The 20,840-nt window shown below is 44.3% G+C and overlaps 1 protein-coding gene across 1 annotated transcript; it reads right to left on the bottom strand.

Moving 5' to 3' along the window:
- Positions 1 to 3,141: 3,141 nt before the first annotated feature.
- RBM22 (RNA binding motif protein 22) lies at positions 3,142 to 13,566 on the bottom strand. The gene is made up of 11 exons (XM_039239485.1): positions 13,429 to 13,566; positions 12,934 to 12,987; positions 11,930 to 11,959; positions 10,950 to 11,082; positions 9,608 to 9,708; positions 9,334 to 9,506; positions 8,061 to 8,261; positions 6,403 to 6,567; positions 5,569 to 5,657; positions 5,235 to 5,366; positions 3,142 to 4,385 (listed from the first exon to the last, which is right to left on the bottom strand). Exons 1-11 carry the CDS (start codon positions 13,480 to 13,482, stop codon positions 4,255 to 4,257), a joined length of 1,263 nt encoding a protein of 420 aa, XP_039095416.1. The 5' UTR covers positions 13,483 to 13,566; the 3' UTR covers positions 3,142 to 4,254.
- Positions 13,567 to 20,840: the final 7,274 nt, after the last annotated feature.

The following is a 20,840-nucleotide window of genomic DNA, read 5'->3' as shown; positions in this document are numbered from 1 at the left end:
AGGAAAGTTAATAGGCAAGCCACAGAGACGTGAAGAAAGTGTTTGCAAACATATATCTGACAGAGGACTAATATCTAGAACATACATATATTCTAAAAACTCCTGTAACTAGTCAATAAAAAGACAGACACCCCTAAGAATGGCCAAAATATTTGAACAGACGCTTCACAAAAGAAGATACATAAACGACCAAAAACTACTTAAAAAGGTGCTCAACTTCTTTGTCAAAATGGAAATGCAAACTGAAACCACAATGAAATGACTATGACCCATCAGAACAGCTAAAATTCAAAAGACTTTTTATATGAAACTTTGGTGATGTTGTGGAGCAACTGCAACTCTTGATGGGAATGTAAAATGGCACAACTATTTGGGGAAAAGGTCCATCGGTTTCTTTTAAATCTAAACAGGTACCAGCACCGTAACCCAGGAAGTCCAGTCTATTGATTGAAGAGAAATAAAAACATAAATTCACCAAAAAATGTGTACAAGGATATCCGTAGCAGCTTTAATTCATGATAGCAAAGAGTTGATAGGTAAGTGATGGTTTAATCATACAATGGAAGGTAAGTGACGGTATAATCATACAGTGGGATGCTACTCAACAATAAGAAGCAACTATACACATCGGGGATGACCCTCCAAAAACACCATGTAGTCGGAAAGGAGCCAAATACAAGGAGTTCACAATGCATGATTCCATTTACAGCAAGTTCTAAAAGAAGTAAAACCAATCTATGGTGAAAAAAAAATCAGAACAGTAGTTGCCTCTGGAGATTGATCGGGGGAGGGTATTGGCTGGAGAGAACAGGGGAACTTTCTCTGGAATGATGGTAAGGTTCTACATCTTGAAAGGGATTTGGGTCACATAGATGGGTACATTGCCAAAATGCTTGAAAGGCATATTCACTATCTGTGCATTTCAATCTATGTGCATTTTACCTAGAAAACCTACAAATATTGATCTCTAGTTAATTATATAGATGCTTAAGTGCTTCAAGGTGAAGTATACTGATGTTTTCATTTTACTCTGAAATGCAAAAAAAAATAGATTGGTGGATGCATGGAGGAATAGACAGGTATGTGTTGAAGCAAATATGCCTAAATGTTCATTGTAGATCTAGTTAGTGGATATGTCACTGCTCCCAGGAAAATTCAACCTTTCTGTTAGAAAAATTTTATAATACAATGTTAGGGAGAATGTAAAGACTTCAAGATTTCTGAGGGGGGTAGCTTTTTCTAATCTGAGAAAACCAGCTTGTCCTATGTTAGTGTTTCTGGGAGGCTGGTCTTCGCCTCACCAACTTCTGTAGACCCACTGAAGGAACTTAAATACTGAAGTTTATGAACTAATGTTCTATATCCCTCTCCTGAAGAATTTCACTCCACATCCAGAGTTTCAAATGCTACTCCATCACCAACTCCCAAGTCTTGGTCTTTCTTCAGCTCCAATTCCCTTTGGGCTGGAAATTTCCATTGGTCTTACAGTTAAACTTACCAAGCCCCACATTGGACTCATTTTCCTACCTCTCTTCCCAATCTCACTCTCTTCCTCTGCCCACCACTCTCCATCAGGAAAAGGCACTCTTTCAACCATCTGACCAACCAGGGACCTGGGTGGGGGGGGGAACCTAGACTCGTCTCCCACTTCCCCATTTATTTCAGGTTACAGCAGTGGCTCACTGACTTCTCTGACATCTGTTGCATCATTCTTCGCCCCATGGGCAGGCACTGCCTTAATTTAGTGGTCATGACACTGTCTGAGCCTTCTCCATGAGAAGAGGAGCTCAAAATACTACAGGCAACGAGAAGGCTCTGATGAGGCAGTATGACCAGTACAGAGAGGTTAAGTCATGTGCCCAAGGGCACGCAGCTGGGAGGTGCACTGAACTGAGTTGAATGCAGGTCATCTGGCTCCAGAGTCTGTTTGAACCATTACATGTTATAAACAAAAATGGGGTTTTTCTTTTCTTGTGGTGACATTCAACTACATCTCTGTTACTAAAGTAACACTAGCTGCTGTAACAGATAAATCTCCAGGTCTCAACAGTTCACTGTAACAAAAACTCCTTCCATTGTAATGCTCTCTCCTCAAAGCAGTGACAGAGACCCAGGCTCCCTCCATTGTGACTGTGCCTCTTCCTCCCTTCAGAGGAGGGACCATCCTCCTGTCTTTAGACAGATGGGAAAAGAATTCACGGGGTTAGGGGAAATGTTTTCACAGACCTGGTCTGGGAATGGCAAAGGCTACTTTTCACCAAGTGTACCCCCAGCTGTGGGCCCTAGAGGAAAAGGAAATGGAGTTGGTTAAGTACCTAAGAGTTTTTTGTCAATATCTAATTGCTCTTAATTCTGATTTACTCAAGAAAGGCAGCATCGCTTCTACACTTCGATTTATGCTGGCATATTATGCTTTTCAAAAAAAAAAAAAAATATATATATATCCATAGCCAGATAGCGCACAAAATTTAGAATCCTCTCCTTCTAAAAAAAGCAAGAATATACAATTGGAGTCATATATTTACATAAATATATGTACAGATATAAATAATCAAACTTGGCATTATTAAAACACTACATGTAATCCACATCTTATTCACAAATTGGCTACAAGTCTTTTACATGTTCAAAAGTAAGCCAAAAACAAAAACAAACCCAGTCTTACCCAAAATGGTGTCAAAATACTTGGAAGTACTCTCATTCACATTTGGTATTACTAGAAATTAAATCAAAATTTTTAAGTTCTTCTAGATCTTTGAAATCTTAAAAAAAAAAAAAAAAAAAAAGACAACCAAGAGGAAGCTCTCTGGAGGGGAAAAAAAATTCTCCAGAGAGAAGCTAATAAAGGGTATTATGGGTTATGTCCATCCCAGAGGTACTATTTTACACAAGTGACATGGAATTGGCTCCAGGAAAAATAGACTTTTGGATAGTTTTTGCTTGCTTTCCTTTAAAATGACTTGGCGAGTATGGCAGTGACTTAAAGCTCCCATTTATCAGCCACCACACGGCAGCTCTGTGCCGAGTGCCTTCTGCACATTATCTCGTCTCAGCCTCGCCCCTAACCACAAGTGCTTACAGAAAAGGCCGGGGCCATTTTCCCAGCATAGAATGGATACAGAGATAAAAATCAAAACACGCTAAAGGCAAAAATTTACGTTTATATAAAACTTGACTCTAACTTCTACTGACCTCAAGGTGAGCTACCGAAGGGATAAAGAACAAAAATCTAGAAATAAGCCTGTGACAACGTTTGGAAAATTGACCCGTTTTAATTTTTTAAAAACAAACAAACAAAAACCCTACAACACAACATCAAATTATTTTTACCATCTACAATTCAGTCATATCCAAACGTTCTAAGGCCAGACAGAGTCCTCTGCCCAGCATCAGGGGGGAAGGAGACGCCGAAGACACAGGAGGGTGAGTGCAACAGGACAGTCCCCGCATGTGGGCCGCAGCCGCCCACGCCCACGCACGCCAGCACGCACACTTCGCAGTTTGCTCATGTGTTTGACAGGAAGCTCTTTACAGTCGCTTCATCCCGGACACTAGATTTCTTCAACGACACAGAGCTCCATGAAATTGGTGTTTCCATCCGACTGATAGGGACTAAAAAGGCAATTTTTGTTTTCCTCTTGTTTTCGTAGTGCAGAGAAGTGAAGCTATCTGCCAGATGCCATTAGTAATCAACGAGGAGAGGAGAGGTAAAGAAGGACCTAGGCGGTGCTCGGTGCTGGCTTCTACTGGTCTCTTTGAGAATGTGACTTCCCAAGTGTTCAATCACACTCATGCCACTACAATGATTAGTACTAATAATCTTTTTTCAGATGATAAAAAGGAAAAGGACCCAATGGACATAAAAATGGTCAAAAAGATTTTACTGAAGGTCAATTCCCCTTGCCCCCCCGCAAAAGATACAAAATGAACGTACAATTGGGATGGTAACTCCGTTAGACATTCCAATTCATCCAGTTGCTTGTTCGCCACCCAAGTAAGGAGAACAGGCACGGAGTTTTATTAGTGATGTTATAGTAGTAACCAGATGTGTTAATGGCAGCTTATTGGAGGTCCATCAATCCTTGGAATACAGGTAGGAAAGCATGGCTGTCGTTCTCCGACTGCCCACATCTGACCACATTCAGCTACCATGGAAACTACAAAGGAAGGAAAAAATATATTTATTCCAAGATTCATTTACTGGGGCTTCTGAGCGCCCTTTCTTCCGTAAAGCCCTGGCGTGGTGATGATGCGCTAGGGACTGCTGTGTTTCCCAGCATGAGCCCCCATCCTCTGAGGGTCCTGAGAAGGATAGTGGATTGGTCCTGGAGCCCTCATGAAAGGAGGGGGTGGTCCCATTGGGTGGAACATGTGTGGCCCAAAACCTGCAGTTGGGAGAGGACAAATGTGTTAGGCTTGCCGTTTCCTTGACAACCTTTCAAACCTGTGAATCTTTCTAAGGTCAAAACCACCTAGTCATAAGTCAAATTGACAAGGGACTTCAGAAAATGTTGGTTCACAGACTTGCTTAGGAATGTCTGCCTATAGTACTTCCTTGGTTTTAGAAACCTTTCCTCTCAGACCAGGTTAAAAGCAAACTCCACAAGACTCAAAGGTATCTGCTAGTATGTCATGTGAGCCTTTGGTGCCTAACACGCCAAGACTACCAGACAGGATGCAATCAGGATCTGGGAAGTGAGGAAGAAATCAGGCTGGTGCAAGACTCTGTCAATGCCAACCTCAGTGCTTTATAGAAAGGAAGGTGTTCAGAGAACAGGACTTTGTTCAAAGGTAGGAACTCTGCCACGGGAGAACCAGCCTTTTGTGACTTGTCTACACTGTACAGATGGCCATTCACATTTTCTAGAGCAGCGCAACACAAAGTGCTGGTCCTGGAACTGTTTAGTACTGCCCCCGCCACCCCAAGATAAAGTCAAATGTCACTCGAGTCAAACAGGGGACAAACTGATGATAGATCACTATAATCCAGTAACTCCCATTCTGATTATACGTATCCTCGGATCTGTAGAGAACAGGCAACCTTCTCCTCCTTGGCAGGCCAGGAAAAAAAAAATGAAAGATCAGGGATCTGAACAAATCAGGCTTACTTGCAGACCTCTACAGGGCACTCTCAAAGCATTTAGCCGTGATAATGCAGTGTGAAGACAGGACTCTCACAAGGATTCTTCTGGGCTAAATCAGACCTATTTACTAAGAAGGAAGATGGACGTTACCTGGGGGTGGGGGCGGGGCAATACCAGGGGGCGGCGGCAGGGCTATGTTCACCACGGCTGGAGGACCACTTGGGGGCAGGTTGAAGTAGTTGGCAGAGGCTTCTTCTTCTGCTGCAGGAGGAGGCGGAAGAGCTGGAGAAGAGAAAACAGCCGGCAGTCAAAGAGGAGACAGCCGTGCAACGTTTCTACCTCCTGTAAGCCCTGGGCTCCTGCTCAGGGAAAAGAGTTGCTACAGGAGCCTGAGACCGGCCAGGGTCTCTCCTGACAGAACAGCAGGGCAGCGGGAGCACCTGAAGTTAGCAAGCTACCTGCTAGGCAGAACGTCTGCACTCACCTCCTGGGAGGCCCGGAACGGGCTCTAGCTTGATCCCAGAGTCTGTGGTTCCGTCCTTCTCTTTTTCTTTTCCTCTGGCTGCTTGGGACCTGGGAGACAGACACACACACAATGTCAGCACTTTGTCCCACTTTCCCTCACCCCTCTGCTTCTCACGCTTCCTAGTCTAGTAGAGGTCCTTTGCTCCTCGCCTCCTCTTCAGCAAATGGTCTTTTCCCCTAAATGCCACAGTGCAGAGGGGATAGAACCAAATGTTTTAAAGCCAGGAAGGCCTGAATTCAAAATCTGCTGGAAATGCTGTAAGGACCGGAAGCAGCGGCCCGCGCGTGTCTGGTGCAGCACACGGGAAGCACCGTGTAAGGGGCGCTGCTGTCAGTGATCTCCTTCCTGGTTCCAAGCTGCAAACATGTTCTCCCTTTGAACCTGCAGGGCATTTCACTGGAGTCTCTCTTATGCAATCATCACTTCCAAACTTCAATTAGCTATTCTTCTCCAGTGGCCAACCAGCCTCTAGAGGGCAGAAACCAGGTCTAATGCATTTGTAAACTCTCAAATCTAAACTTTCGTGCCCTGACGTTATACTTGGCCTGTAACAGCTGGTTGCAAAAAACAAGAACCTTCCAAGGGGGAGATTACTACAGCAAAGCTCTGAATACGTTTCCAAAGCAGATCCTCCCAGTGTCCACAGGACTGAAGTGTTAGAGAACGGAGAGTTCTTTTTTCACGGTCCCTACTGATTTAAACCTGTTCACCAAAAACATACTAGTCCCCAGATAATGATAACACTTTCTCGAAAATCTCAACAAAGATATTTTAAAATGGTCTAATTCTCACCTTCCCCATTTCACGTTGAGTCTGCGGCCATTGACAATCAACTTGTTAAAGGACTTCTCTGCGGCCACCTCTGCAGCCTGCCTCGTGGCAAACTGGATGAAGGCGCACTGCTGTCTCTGGACAACAGTGATCGTCCGGATTTCCCCGAACTGGTAGAAGTGATTTCTGAAGGGGCACAGGCAGAGAGACGGAGAGTCAACAACACTCCCAGGAGGCCGCAAGCGATTATTCACTCTTCCACTGACTCACAAGTGGCCCCATGGTTACCAGCCTGGCGACCTATAGGTAGTTCCCCCAGCACCCTGCCCTACGTGGCTGCTACTTACTGAGAGAGTATAAGAAAAATTGTGAGTAAATAAAGGTTTACAAACACCTCAGGGACTGTTCCATGAAGGAAAAGGGGCTCCAGCCCCCAGCAGGTTTCGTAGGGACCCTAAACCCTACATAAGGGGCTGGCAAACTACAGCTCCCATGGTACATGACTCAAGAACATTTAAAAAAAAATTATTTTTAATGTTTATTTATTTTTGAGAGACAGAGAGAGACAGAGCATGAGTGTTGGAGGGGCAGAGAGAGAGGGAGACACAGAATCCAAAGCCGGCTCCAGGCTCTGAGCTGTCAGTGCAGAGCCCAATGCGGCTCTGTGCAGAGCTCAACTCACAAACCCTGAGATCACGACCTGAGCCAAAGTCGGATGCTTAAGGGACTGAGCCACCCAGGAGCCCCTAAAAAAGTTTTTTAAGGTTGTAAAACAACAACAATGTAACAAAAGGGAGGAGCAGGGAAAACGCCTGCCAACCTAGGGACTGTCTGATCTGCCCACTGTAGGGACTGTCTAGCTCACTCAGACCAGGTTTAATGAAGACAGGCTACCAAGGACAGGTCATACGCTTATAGGAGATTCTTTACTATTTTATCTCTTTGGAAGAGGTAATTTCCATCACTATCTGTCTAAATGCCTCATCTAGCCAAGCAAAAGATAAGCCAAGAATAATACAAACACACCAAATACCAATCTCTTTATAAAGCCAACAATTTAAACCATAAGAGTTTTATAACTGCAAAGTTCTCCCTCCTTGACATAATTAATCATACTTGGATATGTGTCACATTTAAAAAATTCTATTTGGCGGGGCGCCTGGGTGGCTTAGTCGGTTAAGCGTCCGACTTTCGCTTAGGTCATGATCTCGCGGTTCGTGGGTTCGAGCCCCGCGTCGGGCTCTGTGCTGACTGCCAGCTCAGAGCCTGGAGCCTGTTTCAGTCTGTGACTCCCTCTCTCTCTGACCCTCCCCTGCTCAAGCTGTCTCTCTCTCTCTCCTAGAAATAAATAAAAACATTAAAAAAAAAAAAATTTAAAAAAAAATAAATAAATAAAAAATTCTATTTGGCTCTTAGGTCAAATAGAATCTCATGTGATTATTATCACATGCAAGGAAGCATCAGGTAAGCTCTGTGAAGCACTGTTGATGAAAGTCACTACTCCGGCATCAGAAAGGACTTTTATAAAAACGCTCGTTAGCATGAATAGTTAGCGTAACTATAGAGTGGCTAAGGAAACATGCACTTGGTACAGAATTGTCCTGTTTGCCTGTGTTTTGCCCAAGAAAGTACTGCAGGGCAGTTACAAGCAGAGACCTCATAAAATCTTATTTACGAACCTTAGATCGGTCTCAGTAATGGTATCGCCCAGACCACCGACATACAGCGTGGTGATAGTCTTGTCTTCTGGCGGGTCCAGACGAGGCATTGTGGAAGCCCGCTTTAGAAGCTTGTCTGCCACAGGGTCATTGATACCATAATATCGGTCTTTAATGTTCTGATCAGCAAGGGGGTCGTCTGGATCTGTTGGCTTCTCGTGCCTGTGGTTTAAGAAAGAACAGCACATAAAGGTGAAACGAAGGAGAATTTACAGGTCTCACCCGGTAGTAGCCACGTACATATATCCTGTGATGCCTCCTGAGCGCGAAACTAGGGCTACACCAAAACATGAGTATGGCAACACAGCTAACACCAAAAGGATTTACTGCATCACACAAACATTTATCAGCCTCCTAAAAGCTGTTTAAATGGCCATCTACAGTAGCAGATGGTGGCAGATTTCTTTATAAAGAAATGCTTTGGGCACAATCTGCTTCAAAACAAGAAGGAACCAAAACGTGGTTACCCTTCTCCAGGTCCATGGTTCTTATGTATCTGAAGTCCTGCATTCCACTGACAGTCTCGTTAAGGCTATGGGCAGCCCCAGAAAAAAGTACGGATCATTGTTTTGGTGTGTGGGGTTACCCGATGCCAAACCAAGAACTTCAAATCCAGACATTGGCAGTCTTGACTGAAACATACTCATACACCCGTTAGAAGTCTGGCCTTCATTTGACTTCAACCCTACACTGAGATTTAGGCCAGGACAGTGATGACTTACTTCTCAGATATTGACTTTCAGAAGTCAATATCGTATTACATGGCCTAAGAACTTAGTTTCCCAAGGCTTGGTTATGAGTAAACGTCCCATTACAAATAAAAACAACAATTTAATCGACTTCTAAATTTAACAGCCCTAAGACATGAGATATACCATACTAGTTGCATAAACTTGTCAGTTTTATTAAAATATTTTTAATGTTTATTTTTGAGTGAGAGACAGAGAGAGACAGAGACAGAGAGTAAGTAGGGGAGGGGCAGAGAGAGAGGGAGTCACAGAATCTGAAACAAGCTCCAGGCTCTGAGCTGTCAGCACAGAGCCCGAAGTGGGGCTTGAATCCACGAATCACAAGATCGTGACGGGAGCCGAAGTTGGATACTTAACCGACTGAGCCACCTAGGGACCCCTAAACTTGAAGATTTTAAAGCAGAAATAGTTTAAGCTAGCATCTCCCATTCCTTAGATGACCAATTATCTAAAAGCAAATAATAAAAATGCAATTCAGCTCTTGCCTGTAGGGACACTCCTCTCCTCTCTTACATTCTCCTTTTACCCAGAAGGAGCAAATGTGGGGTCGATTCCTTTTGTAGTAGGGTGTGGTCCGGGCCAGTTTGAGTAGCATGTCACTGGTGGATGTGGCTTTCCCCAACATGCCAACCGGCCGTGTTCCGTCAGAGTTAGAAATCTACAGAAGGATGACAAGTTCAAAAGATAAATCACATAGACTATATCAATCCACTAGGATTCTACCAAATATAAAGTTACATCAAGAAAGTGGCAGCGAACCTCTCTCTCCATGTTCTGTGTGTAGTACTCTTTGTTGACATCTGACTTTGGCATGTCATCCTTAAAAGACAATCCTGCATCACGAACCTGGATGGGCAGACCTAGTACAAAGGAAAAGAGGAAAAAACCCCAAGACATATTTTAAAACAAACCCACATTGAACATGCACATGGAATACAACATCATTGTTCCCTCCTCCAGCTTTCTAGGTATCAGAGACTTGCTTTATTATTTTGTTTATGTACTTATTTTGAGAGAGAGAGAAAGAGAGAGAGAGAGAGAGCAAGCAGGGGGAGGGGTAGAGAGAGGGGAGAGGGAAAAGCCCAACCTGATGTGGGGCTCAATCCCATGAACCATGAGATCCTGACCTGAAGTTAAGAGTCCAACGCTCAACTGAATAAGCCACCCAGGCACCCCCAGAGGCTTTATTTTTATTCAAAATCTTTATCACCATTAGGCCACAACTACCAAAGAGCATTCTATGAAAACTGTTAAAATTCCTAAGCTGTCATGAAACCTGAAATGAAGGTTTTAGAAAATCTTTTAGATGAACAAACTTTGGTTATGGTCAGATCTGACCTGTAATTAATGAAGTATCTAGCTTTTATTTGAACAGGATTTATTTAAAATAAATGTAAAAAGTGAGTTATTTTTAGGCTGCTCTTCTAGATTCTTTGGATAGTCACAGTCCATAAGAGTCATTATACTCCAGAACCAGAACACTTCTTTTAACAAACATGTAAGTAAATAATATTAAACAATATATGACTGGGACTCTGATTAGCAGCTAACTTTCTTAACATACATAAACTTGTATTTTCCCTTTTATTTTATTAGTAGAAACTCTTGTTGAAAAAGTATTTTTCTCATAAACAAAAAATCACTTGTAGTTAAAAAATCACTCCCAAGTTACTCTTAAAATAGTAGCAGTTACAGCACATCAGTTCCCAAAACACAAAAATCTAAAGCACAATTAGCCTATGCTTCTGGTAGGGATTGTGGGAAAGAGCTTTGGATTTTGAAAGAAGCCCAAGGTAAAGAAATTATCTATCACAGGAGGAAGGCCTTTGCCTCACTTTGGCTGCACATATATACATGAGAGAGGTTTGGGCCAGTCCTGATTAATCCCCAACTTTTCCTGAAGTTCCTCCCCTTGTCCAGAAGGGCTCTAAGATGGCCTTGCATGATTCTCCTCTCCCTAGGAAAAGCAGAGTACAACAGGCGCTCCAAAGTGGGGTCAGAACCAAAGGTGGGGTGAGAAGTAGGAAACAAAAAGACTAGTTTGTTGTCTAGGGAACCTCCATCTGCATCCTTTTAGATCTGTTAGACAGGACAAACATACCATATTCTAGGTCCAAGAGGCAAGTCTGACAGACATTCTTCAATTTACTGCAGGTTTGGCATACTTCAGTCTTCTTGAAACGCATGCGGACCCCGGGGCACCAGCGAAATACTGTGAATGGCCTGGCACAGATCTGGAAAACACAATAAGAGCCACAGAGTATAAACGGTGCTGATGTTGCTAATCAAGCCAGGAGACTTAGTAAGAATGGGGGATTTAAAGAAAGGATCCTTAGATCTAGGATTTAGAAGAGATCTTAGCAATCAGGTAGTCTAAACACCATCCGATATTTCAATTCTATTTAGAACACCCTTCCCTAGGAGTTAAAAAATTAACATAGTACAGAAATGAAATACTCAAAGGTCAAAAGTCCTCCCCACACTAGAGGTAACCACTATTAACATATGACCCTTAACCTTTTTGGGGGAGGACAGTGGGGAACTCCATATACTCCTTTAAGAAACTTATGACAGCTGTGACCTTCCTTCTCTGCTAAAATCCTCATGTGGGAGCACCTGGGTGGCTCAGTCGGTCAAGAGTCTGACTTTGGCTCAGGTCATGATCTCACTGTTCGTGTGTTCAAGCCCCGTCTCGAGCTCTGTGCTGACCGCTCAGAGCCTGGAACCTGCTTCAGATTCTGTGTCTTCCTCTTTCTCTGCCCCACCCAAGTTTGTGCTCTGTCTCTCAAATATAAATTAACTTTAAAAAAAAATTAAATCCCCACGTACATAGTCAGACAACACTCAACACTCAGTATACTATCTCTGAGGGTTCAATTCACAGACACCAGGTTAAGAACCTTTACATTCAAGGGCTCATTTTCTTACCTCTCACACTAAACAGTTAACAGTCAATGAGTATATAAATGATATATGAAAGTCTGTGAAGCATTGACTTTTACTGGAGAAGCTCAAAGCCCAGCAAATGGAAAAGAAATGGAAAATCAAATCAAATCATTACTCTTTAACAGACATGCTTACTTTGCATTCCTTCCCATACTTTTCTTTGGTCTGAAACAGAAAAAAATAGAAAAGAGCAAGTTACAGAAAGAAAAAAAACTAGATGTCTGCTCCTTCCCTAAATACAACCTAAGAACATGTCCGGAGACCCCTGGCATCCTAATGAGGTGTGTATGTATGTGTGTGTTGGGGGGGGGGGGGTGAACCACCTCTTTGGGCAGGGCAGAGGGATGGGACAGAGATATATTCTACCTACCTACTATGACTTATAGCCTCTTAAGAATCTTATAGATCTAACACCGGGTAAATATGTATGTTTCCACTGCCACAACTCTTTGGGTCACTTCTGGCTCCCAAGTTCTCTCTTAAAAACTAAAATTCCTAGTAGTTTCCACAGTCCCCAAATCATGGAGGAGTAGCCATGGCTAGCTCATTTTACAAATTTTCGTCAGAGGTAACTACCATAGGTCTCTCCTGTGCAGATAGTCTGTATACAGTCAATAAATATCTCTGAGATCACAACACAGTCTCATTCTAATGATTAAATGTTAGCTGCTGGTGATTTTACCCTTATTTATAAGCATGAGGGTACTTCCACTAAGGAGACTACAAGGTGCAGAGGCCAAAAGGCCTTGGATTAGGAACCAGGGCATCGAGTTTCTAGTCCAGGTTCTTTTCCTTCCTTGCTAAGGTCCCTGGAGTCAGCCTATCTGAATTTAAAATCCAAGCTCTGCTCCTTACTTGCATATTGAAAAGACATAAACTGTCTGCTTGGTTAATACACATCACTCTTAGGTAACTGCTCAACAAATATTAGCTGTTATTATGACTCCTGCATCTCAGGAAAGCCGCTGTGTTCCAAAGACAGAATAAGCATGACAGTCCTTTGCAAATCGTCCTGTTTTGGGTTAGTAAAGGAGCATCATTACTTCGTCCTGGTTAAGAGAAGCATTTCATGGACAGCATGCAAGTAACACAACAATGACAGAACCTGAATAACTCCCGTTTCACACGCGATTACTCACCATTCGAATATATGGGTTTTCTCCAAGACACGTCTGGCACAGAATGGGGAAGTCCTGGTGAAAGTGGGGAATCCGGTTGAGAGCTGGGCTCGGAAGACCCTGCCATCTCAGCCACGCTCGTGGGGACAGGGGGGAGGGGAGGCGAGGAGCTGGGGTTGGGGACAGGGTAGGGCAGGAACCCGAGGTTCGGCACGGGCCCGGTTGCGGGAGGGGGCGCTGTCTGCACTTCCGGCAAGCAGCGGGAAAAAAAAGACCAGCTCGAAATGAGAGGAGAGGGCAGGGGTAGGAAGGGGGCCGGTCCCGGACCCCGGCAAAGCCCCCTCCCTCCAAGCCCGGAGGAGGGCCGCCCTCCAGCCTCCCGCTTTGGCCGAGCTAGGCCGCAGCGCTGGATCCTTCCCGGAATTCCTTCGGCCGATCCACAGCCACGGCTCTGCCCGGCCCAAGGACGCCCGGCTTCGCCGCCTCTCTCCGACCTCCTCCGACAGGCACACTCACCGCATCCTCCCAGTTCTGCCTGTTGTAGGTGTTGGAACCCAGAGAAGTCGCCATCTTGAGAGCGTCTGGAGGCAGTGGCCGCTTCCGAGTTGGGAGAGAGGACCGCCACAATCCCGTCAGGCCCCGAGGCTGGGTCCCGGCCCGTTGACGTCTTATTTGTGCGTCTTGGCCGCCCTTGGGGGGGGGGGCCTTGTGCGTCATGACGTCACCGGGAATTTCTTTGCTGAGCAATTGGGAGTGCGGGTGTCTTGTACCCCGGTCTTTTCTTGGAGTTGGTACGTGCTTGGAAAGAAGAGCCACAGTACAATAGACTTATTTTAAAATTGAGCGAAAGAATTGAGGAACCAGTAAGGAATGAGGGGATGGGATTAAAACAGCGTTAGTTCCCGTGGAGCGCTTGCTGTGCCAAACGCTGGGCGAACGTCTTGACGTGCTAGTGTCTTAATTCTCACAATAAACTTTCTGTAAAGTTGGCAGCTTTAACAAGCAAAAACACAGAACATCTAGTTAAAGTTGAATTTCAGATTCAACAACAGATCATATTTTGGTATAAATATGTCCCAAATATATTTATGCTATAATAACGACTCGTTTATCTTAAAGTCAAATTTAGCTGGATGTCCTTTATTTTATCTGGCAAACCACTACCCTCCAGGCAGGTGTGATTGTCCCTGTTTTTTAGAAAAGCAGTCAGGTTTAGAGCCAGTAAGTAACTTGCTTCTTCTGGTCGTGTAGCTAATAAATGGTAAAGCCACAAATCCAAAGACAATAGTACCGTTTTCCCACTTGAAATTAAAAGTGTCTTAGGATCAACACATGCATAGTTACATTGTTTTTCTTTTCTTTTAATTATTTTTTAATGTTTTTTTATTTCTGAGAGAGAGAACGTGAGCAGCGGAGGTTCAGAGAGAGGGAGACACAGAATCCGAAACAGGCTCCAGGCTCTGAGCTGTCAGCACAGAGCCCACGAGGTGCTCGAACCCACGAACCGCGAAATCATGACCTGAGCCAAAGCCAGACACTTAATCGACTGAGCCACCCGGGCGCCCCATTTACATCGTTTTTCGAACACCTCACGACTGCACTGCTAGTATTTTAGGAATTCAATCATTCTGTACGCTAACATAATTTTTTAACATATCATTAAACTTCCTATCATGTTTGTTTAAGCCAGCACAGTTTTTTTTTTAAAAAATGTTTATTTATTTCTAGGAGAGAGAGAGAGAGAGACAGCGTGAGGAGGGGAAGGTCAGAGAGAGAGGGAGACACAGACTCCGAAACAGGCTCCAGGCTCTGAGCTGGCAGTCAGCACAGAGCCCGACGCGGGGCTCGAACCCACGAACCGCGAGATCATGACCTAAGCGAAAGTTGGACGCTTAACCGACTAAGCCACCCAGGCGCCCCTAAGCCAGCACAGTTTTTTTAAAAAACTCGGTTGAGTTTATGTACAATAAAAGTTGACCTTTTAGTTGTATAGTTATGAATTTTTACATATATTCACTACAAATTTAGTTCCATCACCCCAAAAGGTTTCCTTGTGACCGAGTAAATTCTCTCCCCACATACAGTCCTGACAACCACTGATGTGTTCTGTTCCTATAGTTTTGCTCTTTCCAGAAAATCGTAAGTGGAGTCCTATATAGCCTTTTGGTTCTGATTTCTTTTTTCTTCCAATACTGTATTTGAAATTCATCCATACTGTTACATGTATCAGCAATTTGTTCTTTTTGTTGCTGAGGTTCTTGGATGTACCAGGAGGGCTAAAAAATATTCATATACTAGTTGATGGTCATTTGAGTTGTTCCAGATTTCAGTGAATATAAATAAAGCCATTATAAACATTCACGTACATGCTGTTGCATGGACATAGGTTTTCACTTGTAAGTACCAATGAGTGGGATCATATGGTAAGTATATATTTTCCTGTAAGACAGTGCTTGGATTTAGCTGAGCTTCTTTAATCTATGGTTTGTTATCTTTTTTTTTTTTAAAGATGTGAAAAAAATTTTTTGACGTAAACTCTATGCCCAGCATGGGGCTCGAACCCACAACCCAGAGATCAAGAGCCGCGTGCTGTTAACAACTGAACCAGCCAGGGGTCCCTATGGTTTGTTGTCTTTTGCTCTGTTTCCAAATCCTTAGCCATTATTTCTTTATGTTTCTGCCTCGTTTCTTCTCCATCTGGGACTCCAGTTACACGTATCAGATTATGTGACATTGTCCCATAGCTGTTGAATACTGTAGTGTTGTTTTCCCCTCTTCTGGGGAGGAAGAGCTTCAATTTGGATAATTCCTGTTGACCTCTCTCCAAGCTTCCTAATTATTTCCCTCAGCTATGACAATTCTGCTGATGAGCCCATAAAAGATATTCTTCATCTCTGATCCTTTTTTTTTTTTTTTTTTATGTTTTATTTATTTCTAGGAGAGAGAGAGACAGCGTGAGCAGGGGAGGGTCAGAGAGGGAGTCACAGACTGAAACAGGCTCCAGGCTTCGAGCGGGCAGTCAGCACAGAGCCCGACGCGGGGCTCGAACTCACGAACCGCGAGATCATGACCTAAGTCAAAGTCGGACGCTCAACCGACTAAGCCACCCAGGCGCCCCTGATCTGTTTTTTTTTTTTTTTTTAATTTCAATTTGTCTCTTTCTTGTAGTTTCCACCTCTCTGCTGAAGTATGTTCATACATATTATCTATATTTTGAACTAGATTTTTCAACATGTCAGTTTGAGTCTGTGATAGCTCCAACATCTGGGTCATATCTATATATAGTCTTACTGTTTTGTCTGTGAAAAATGAGTTGTTTTTTCTTGCTTCTTTGTGTAACTCCGTTGTTTTTTTTAAACTGAATGCCAGTCATTGCTTATGTAACAGTAGACTGAGGTAGATAGTATTAATGCTTGGAAGTGGGCAGATCTGTCAGGCCGTGGGGGGTGGTTGGGGGGGTTGGTCAATCCAGTCAGAAATTGAACTGGGTTTAGGTTTTGTTGTTGCTATGGTTGCCTTGTGTGCGGTACAGATTTCATATCCTCCAGCACTACTTTGTGCTTTAGGATGGGGTCGAAGAACTTTTCTCGTGTTCATATTTTATCCTTAGCTTTCAGCTGTCCTGCATGCCTGAACCGTAGCGGTCTCTATGGCCTTGCCTTTCCCCCAGCAGCTGTTGTTACCGACCTTGCTAGGCAGTAGTTGGGGATGTGTTGGCGGTTCTTTGTTCCAGTTCAACTTCCGTCTTTAGTGGGTCCTTTGTGTTCAGGCCTTGGGAATGGGTTTTTTTCCCCCTCAACATTCCTGCCCTTACTGTCTGTGACAGCCAAACTGTGACTTGTATCTCTAGCCAGCCTTGTCGGGGAGAGTTTCCTGCCCTTCCTGCAGTGGTAGAATTTTACTGGTATTGGTTGGTATAGACTTCTGGGGCTCAGGACTGAATCTTGTCCTCTGCCCCCAAGAGTAGAGGTTTGTTTCTTACCATGTCCCAGCAGCAATGGGTGTTTACCTGTGCCCTGGGAAGACACGATTTTCTGTTCCTCTCCCAGGGGTCTCTTTGCTCCTTACGAGAAAGGGGCCTGGACAGGAGGAGGCAGGTGCTCAGGCCTTTCCTACCTGTGCAGATGTCTCCAGCACCCTCCCCTCCCTATGGGTCTTTCTCATGAATACCTGGTGGAGATTTTGGAAAGAGCTTGTGTCCAAGCTCCCTTAGTGTCTTAGGTTCCCAGGGATTTTATACTGTCATGTTAGCCCAAATATGACCTTTTAAACAATTCTTTAAGATTTTTGCAGATTTCCTCTTACCTGCTTATAATGGTGGTCAACGCTTCTTCCTCCCATGCTGTGCTACAGGTGAGCCAGTCTACATGTCTCATCTCTACTTGGAGGGGTCTGTCCCCCCTTGAAATGCAAGCTATTTGGCTCCTCTGTCACATCAGCTCTCGGATAGAGCCAGTAAAATTTATAATTTTATCATTTATCGACCTTTTCTTTTTGAGTGGGGGGTGACACCCTTTCCAGATACCCATATCATAGGCAGAAGTAGAACTCCTGAGTGACTTCATTTTGAAATATAGGTTTTTCTAAAATTTTTTAACGTTTTATTTATTTCTGAGAGAGAGAGAGAGACAGTGAGAGACAGTGTGAGCAGGGGAGGGTCAGAGAAAGAGGGAGATACAGAATCTGAAACAAGATCCAGGCTCTGAGCTAGCTGTCAGCACAGAGCCCTACGCGGGGCTCAAATCCACGAACCGTGAGATCATGTCCTGAGCAGAAGTCGGACACTTAACCGACTGAGTCACCCAGGCGCCCCTGAAATATAGTTTTTTGAGGAAACTTTTTATCACTTCTATAAATGGAAAATTAGTATCACATATTTAGATGTTACCTTAAAAACAAATACAATGAAAATGAAACAGTCTTTTCTTAGTAAGTAGTTACTGTTGTCTGCCAAAGGCTCTGAACTAGAAGTGTAGATTTTAAAAAAGAGGAAGTGTTAGATGTTACAAACATGAGTATTGATGCTTTTTTCCTTGATTTAACCAGAAGGTTAGGGATAAAAACACGAGAAAAATATTTTGTCGCTGGTTGATTCCTATTGTTTAATGTTACTTTTTAAAAAATATTTATTTATTGAGAGAGAGAAAGAGAGAGAGCCCACACAAGTGGGGGACAAGCAGAAAAAGGGAGACAGAGGATCCCAAGCAGGCTCCTCACTGTCAGTGCAGAGCTCAATGTGGGGCTTGAACTCACAAACTGTGAGATCATGACCTGAGCCAAAACCAAGAGTTGGATGCTTAACGGACTGAGCCACCCAGGTGCACATATGTTGTTCTTTTTTAAAAAATTTTTATTTATATTGAGAGAGAAAGGAGAGGAATAGAGGGAGAGGGAGAGACTTATAAGCAGGCTCCACACTGTTAGCGCAGAGCTCAGCACGGGGCTTGATCCCATGAACCATTAGATCATGACCTGAGCCAAGAACAAGAGTCAGATGCTTAACCAGCTGATCCACCCAGGCGTGCTTAATGTTACTTTTATTTAATACCTAAAGTCATTATCTTGTGTGGGTGTCTCACACTGTAAAACATATTTTGCTATAGATGTCCCTGAACACCAGAGAATGAAGACAAAGTATAGCAATTGGACAAGCAACTCAGCTCTAAGTGTTTTTTAAGTTTGATGAAATAAAAGAAAAACAGATGAGAAGGGTGCCTAAATTTGGCTCTGAAGAAGTCTGCAATCCAGTAACTGAGCTACGCACATACAAATCCCCATAAAGAAGGAAGACATAAATGCCCTGTGGAGATACAGTGCTCTGGATCAAGGTCACAGTAGATGAGGGAAGGGAGAGATGGGAGAGCAGGGAAGTAATCCTGAAGAAGGCACAGAGAGAAGGAAGAGTATTCTAGGTAAAGAAAACGCCAGAACAAGAATGTTCAAGGCAAGCACAATATTTGGCTTATGACAAAAAAGAGGCATAGGCATACTAAAAAAAAAAAAAAAACCTAAAAGATTAACAGCTACATACATAAAGAAAAGGATAACATTAATATATTCAACTAATTAAGGTGCCTACTGTTTGTCAGGTATTGTAGGCTCTGCAGATACAGCAATTAAAAAAAGAAAAAGACAAAATCCCTGCATTACAGAGCTTATGTTCTAGTGTCATGTGTCAGACAATAAAGTATATATTATGCTGGTGTTTAGTGCTGTGGAACAAAAAAAGCAAGCAAGCAGCCAAGGGGATAGGGAATGTGCTTAGGGAGGGCAATTCCTCCACCATTAAACAGGCTGGTCAGGGAAAGCCTCACTAAGAAGGAAATATTTGAGCAAAGGCCTGATTGTGAGGACGGTGTAAGTTAATACAGGTATCTGGGAGAACAGCTTTCCAGGCAGATGGAACAGCCAATGCAGAGGTCCTGAGGAGACCCCTGCCTGGGTGACTCAGGAACAGCAGCAACTGGTTGGGTGGAGGGAGCGTGGGGAAGTGACAGATGAATTCAGGGAGGTAGTGACGGGGTTTCACATCACGTAGGACCTCATAAGCCATTGTAAGAAGTTTGTACTTGTTTTGTCAAAAGCCTGAGAGTGTGAAGTGGAAGAATGCCTTATTCACTGGCAGCTGTGTTGAACATGGACTGATGGGCGGGGCCAGGGGCCAGGGTGGTCTCGAGACCAGTTTAGATGCTACTGCAACACCCTAGGATCCTATAGAGCCTCTGGTGATTTGGCCCAGGAAGGTGCTGGAGAGGGTGTCCCGGTTTGAAGACAGAGCTGGTAGGATTTGCTGACTTACTGCAAGTGGCATGGAAAGAGTCAAGGTTGATGCTGAGGTTTTTGCTGTGGGCAACTGAAAGGATACGCTTGGTGTTTAGTTAGAGGCGAATGCGGGAGAGGCAGATGCGCTGAGACAATCCGCTGTGATTTTGAACTTTCAGAGACTATTCTAGAGTTGGTATGTAAATGTAATAGACAGTTTGAAGGTGGTGAGATCAGTAAGAGCGAGTGGAGAAAAGCGTTAAGTAATGAGACCTGGCACACTCCAAGTCTGGGACGACGGGAAAGGGCTAGCAAAGGATATGGGAGAAAAGTTGCTGGTCAGGTGGAAGCAAAACCAGGAGCTCTGTGTTCTGGAAACCAAGAGAAAACAGTTTTTCAGGAAGGGAGAGCTCAGCTGAGATGCTGGTGAAAGACTGGGTAGATGAGTTTGGAGAATTAGCCGTGCATTCAACAGTGTGGATTGGTGGAGAACTTGGCAAGGGCGGTTCTGGTGACGCGCCGTGGTGGCAGCCTCGGCACACCGGGTTCGGGAGGGGGTACAGGAGGAGACGAACTCAAAGTGTTTGAAGGAGTTCTGCTGAAAAGGGAGAGAGATGGGGTGGCAGCGGAACAGGGGCGTGAGGTCTGGCCCTCAGCCGAGCGGGGTCCCGGCATGTGCGTGGCAAGGATGCAGGAGAGCGGAGGGCGTACTGCTGAAGGGGCGCCTGGGGCCGGGAGAGAGGACGAGACCGACTGCCGGGTGGCGGGGCCGGCTGTAGACAGGGGCGCCAACGGGCCACCCACAGTACTGTGGGAAAGGCTGGGCTCCAGGAGTCCGGGTGAAGGTGGAGTGGCAGCCACCTACTGGGGACGGGCCATTCCGGGCATCTCAAAGTAACCTTCGGGAGCTCTGATGCAGGGTAAGAGCTGACTGAGCATGACATTTATATAATGGTCCTGAGAAGATGTCGGTAAGGGGCTCAGGCAACATCTCCCTGTATGTTACGGTGAACGGACTCACACAGGGTTTAGCTTCGTTCGCTGAGAGAAATGGAAGAGGGAGCGTGCCCCACCACCTCTCAGACTAACTCTCTTCACTCCAAGCCGGTCTTCAGACTCGGAGCCAGGCTATTCCAATCCGCCCTCGTGAAAGCAAACAGAAGACA

This window comes from Hyaena hyaena, unplaced genomic scaffold (assembly GCF_003009895.1).
Source record: "Hyaena hyaena isolate Hyena2069 unplaced genomic scaffold, ASM300989v1 scaffold_157, whole genome shotgun sequence".
Taxonomy (NCBI): domain Eukaryota; kingdom Metazoa; phylum Chordata; class Mammalia; order Carnivora; family Hyaenidae; genus Hyaena; species Hyaena hyaena.
The sequence above is the reverse complement of the archived record's forward strand: the minus strand, read 5'-3'. Positions and strand labels throughout refer to the sequence as shown.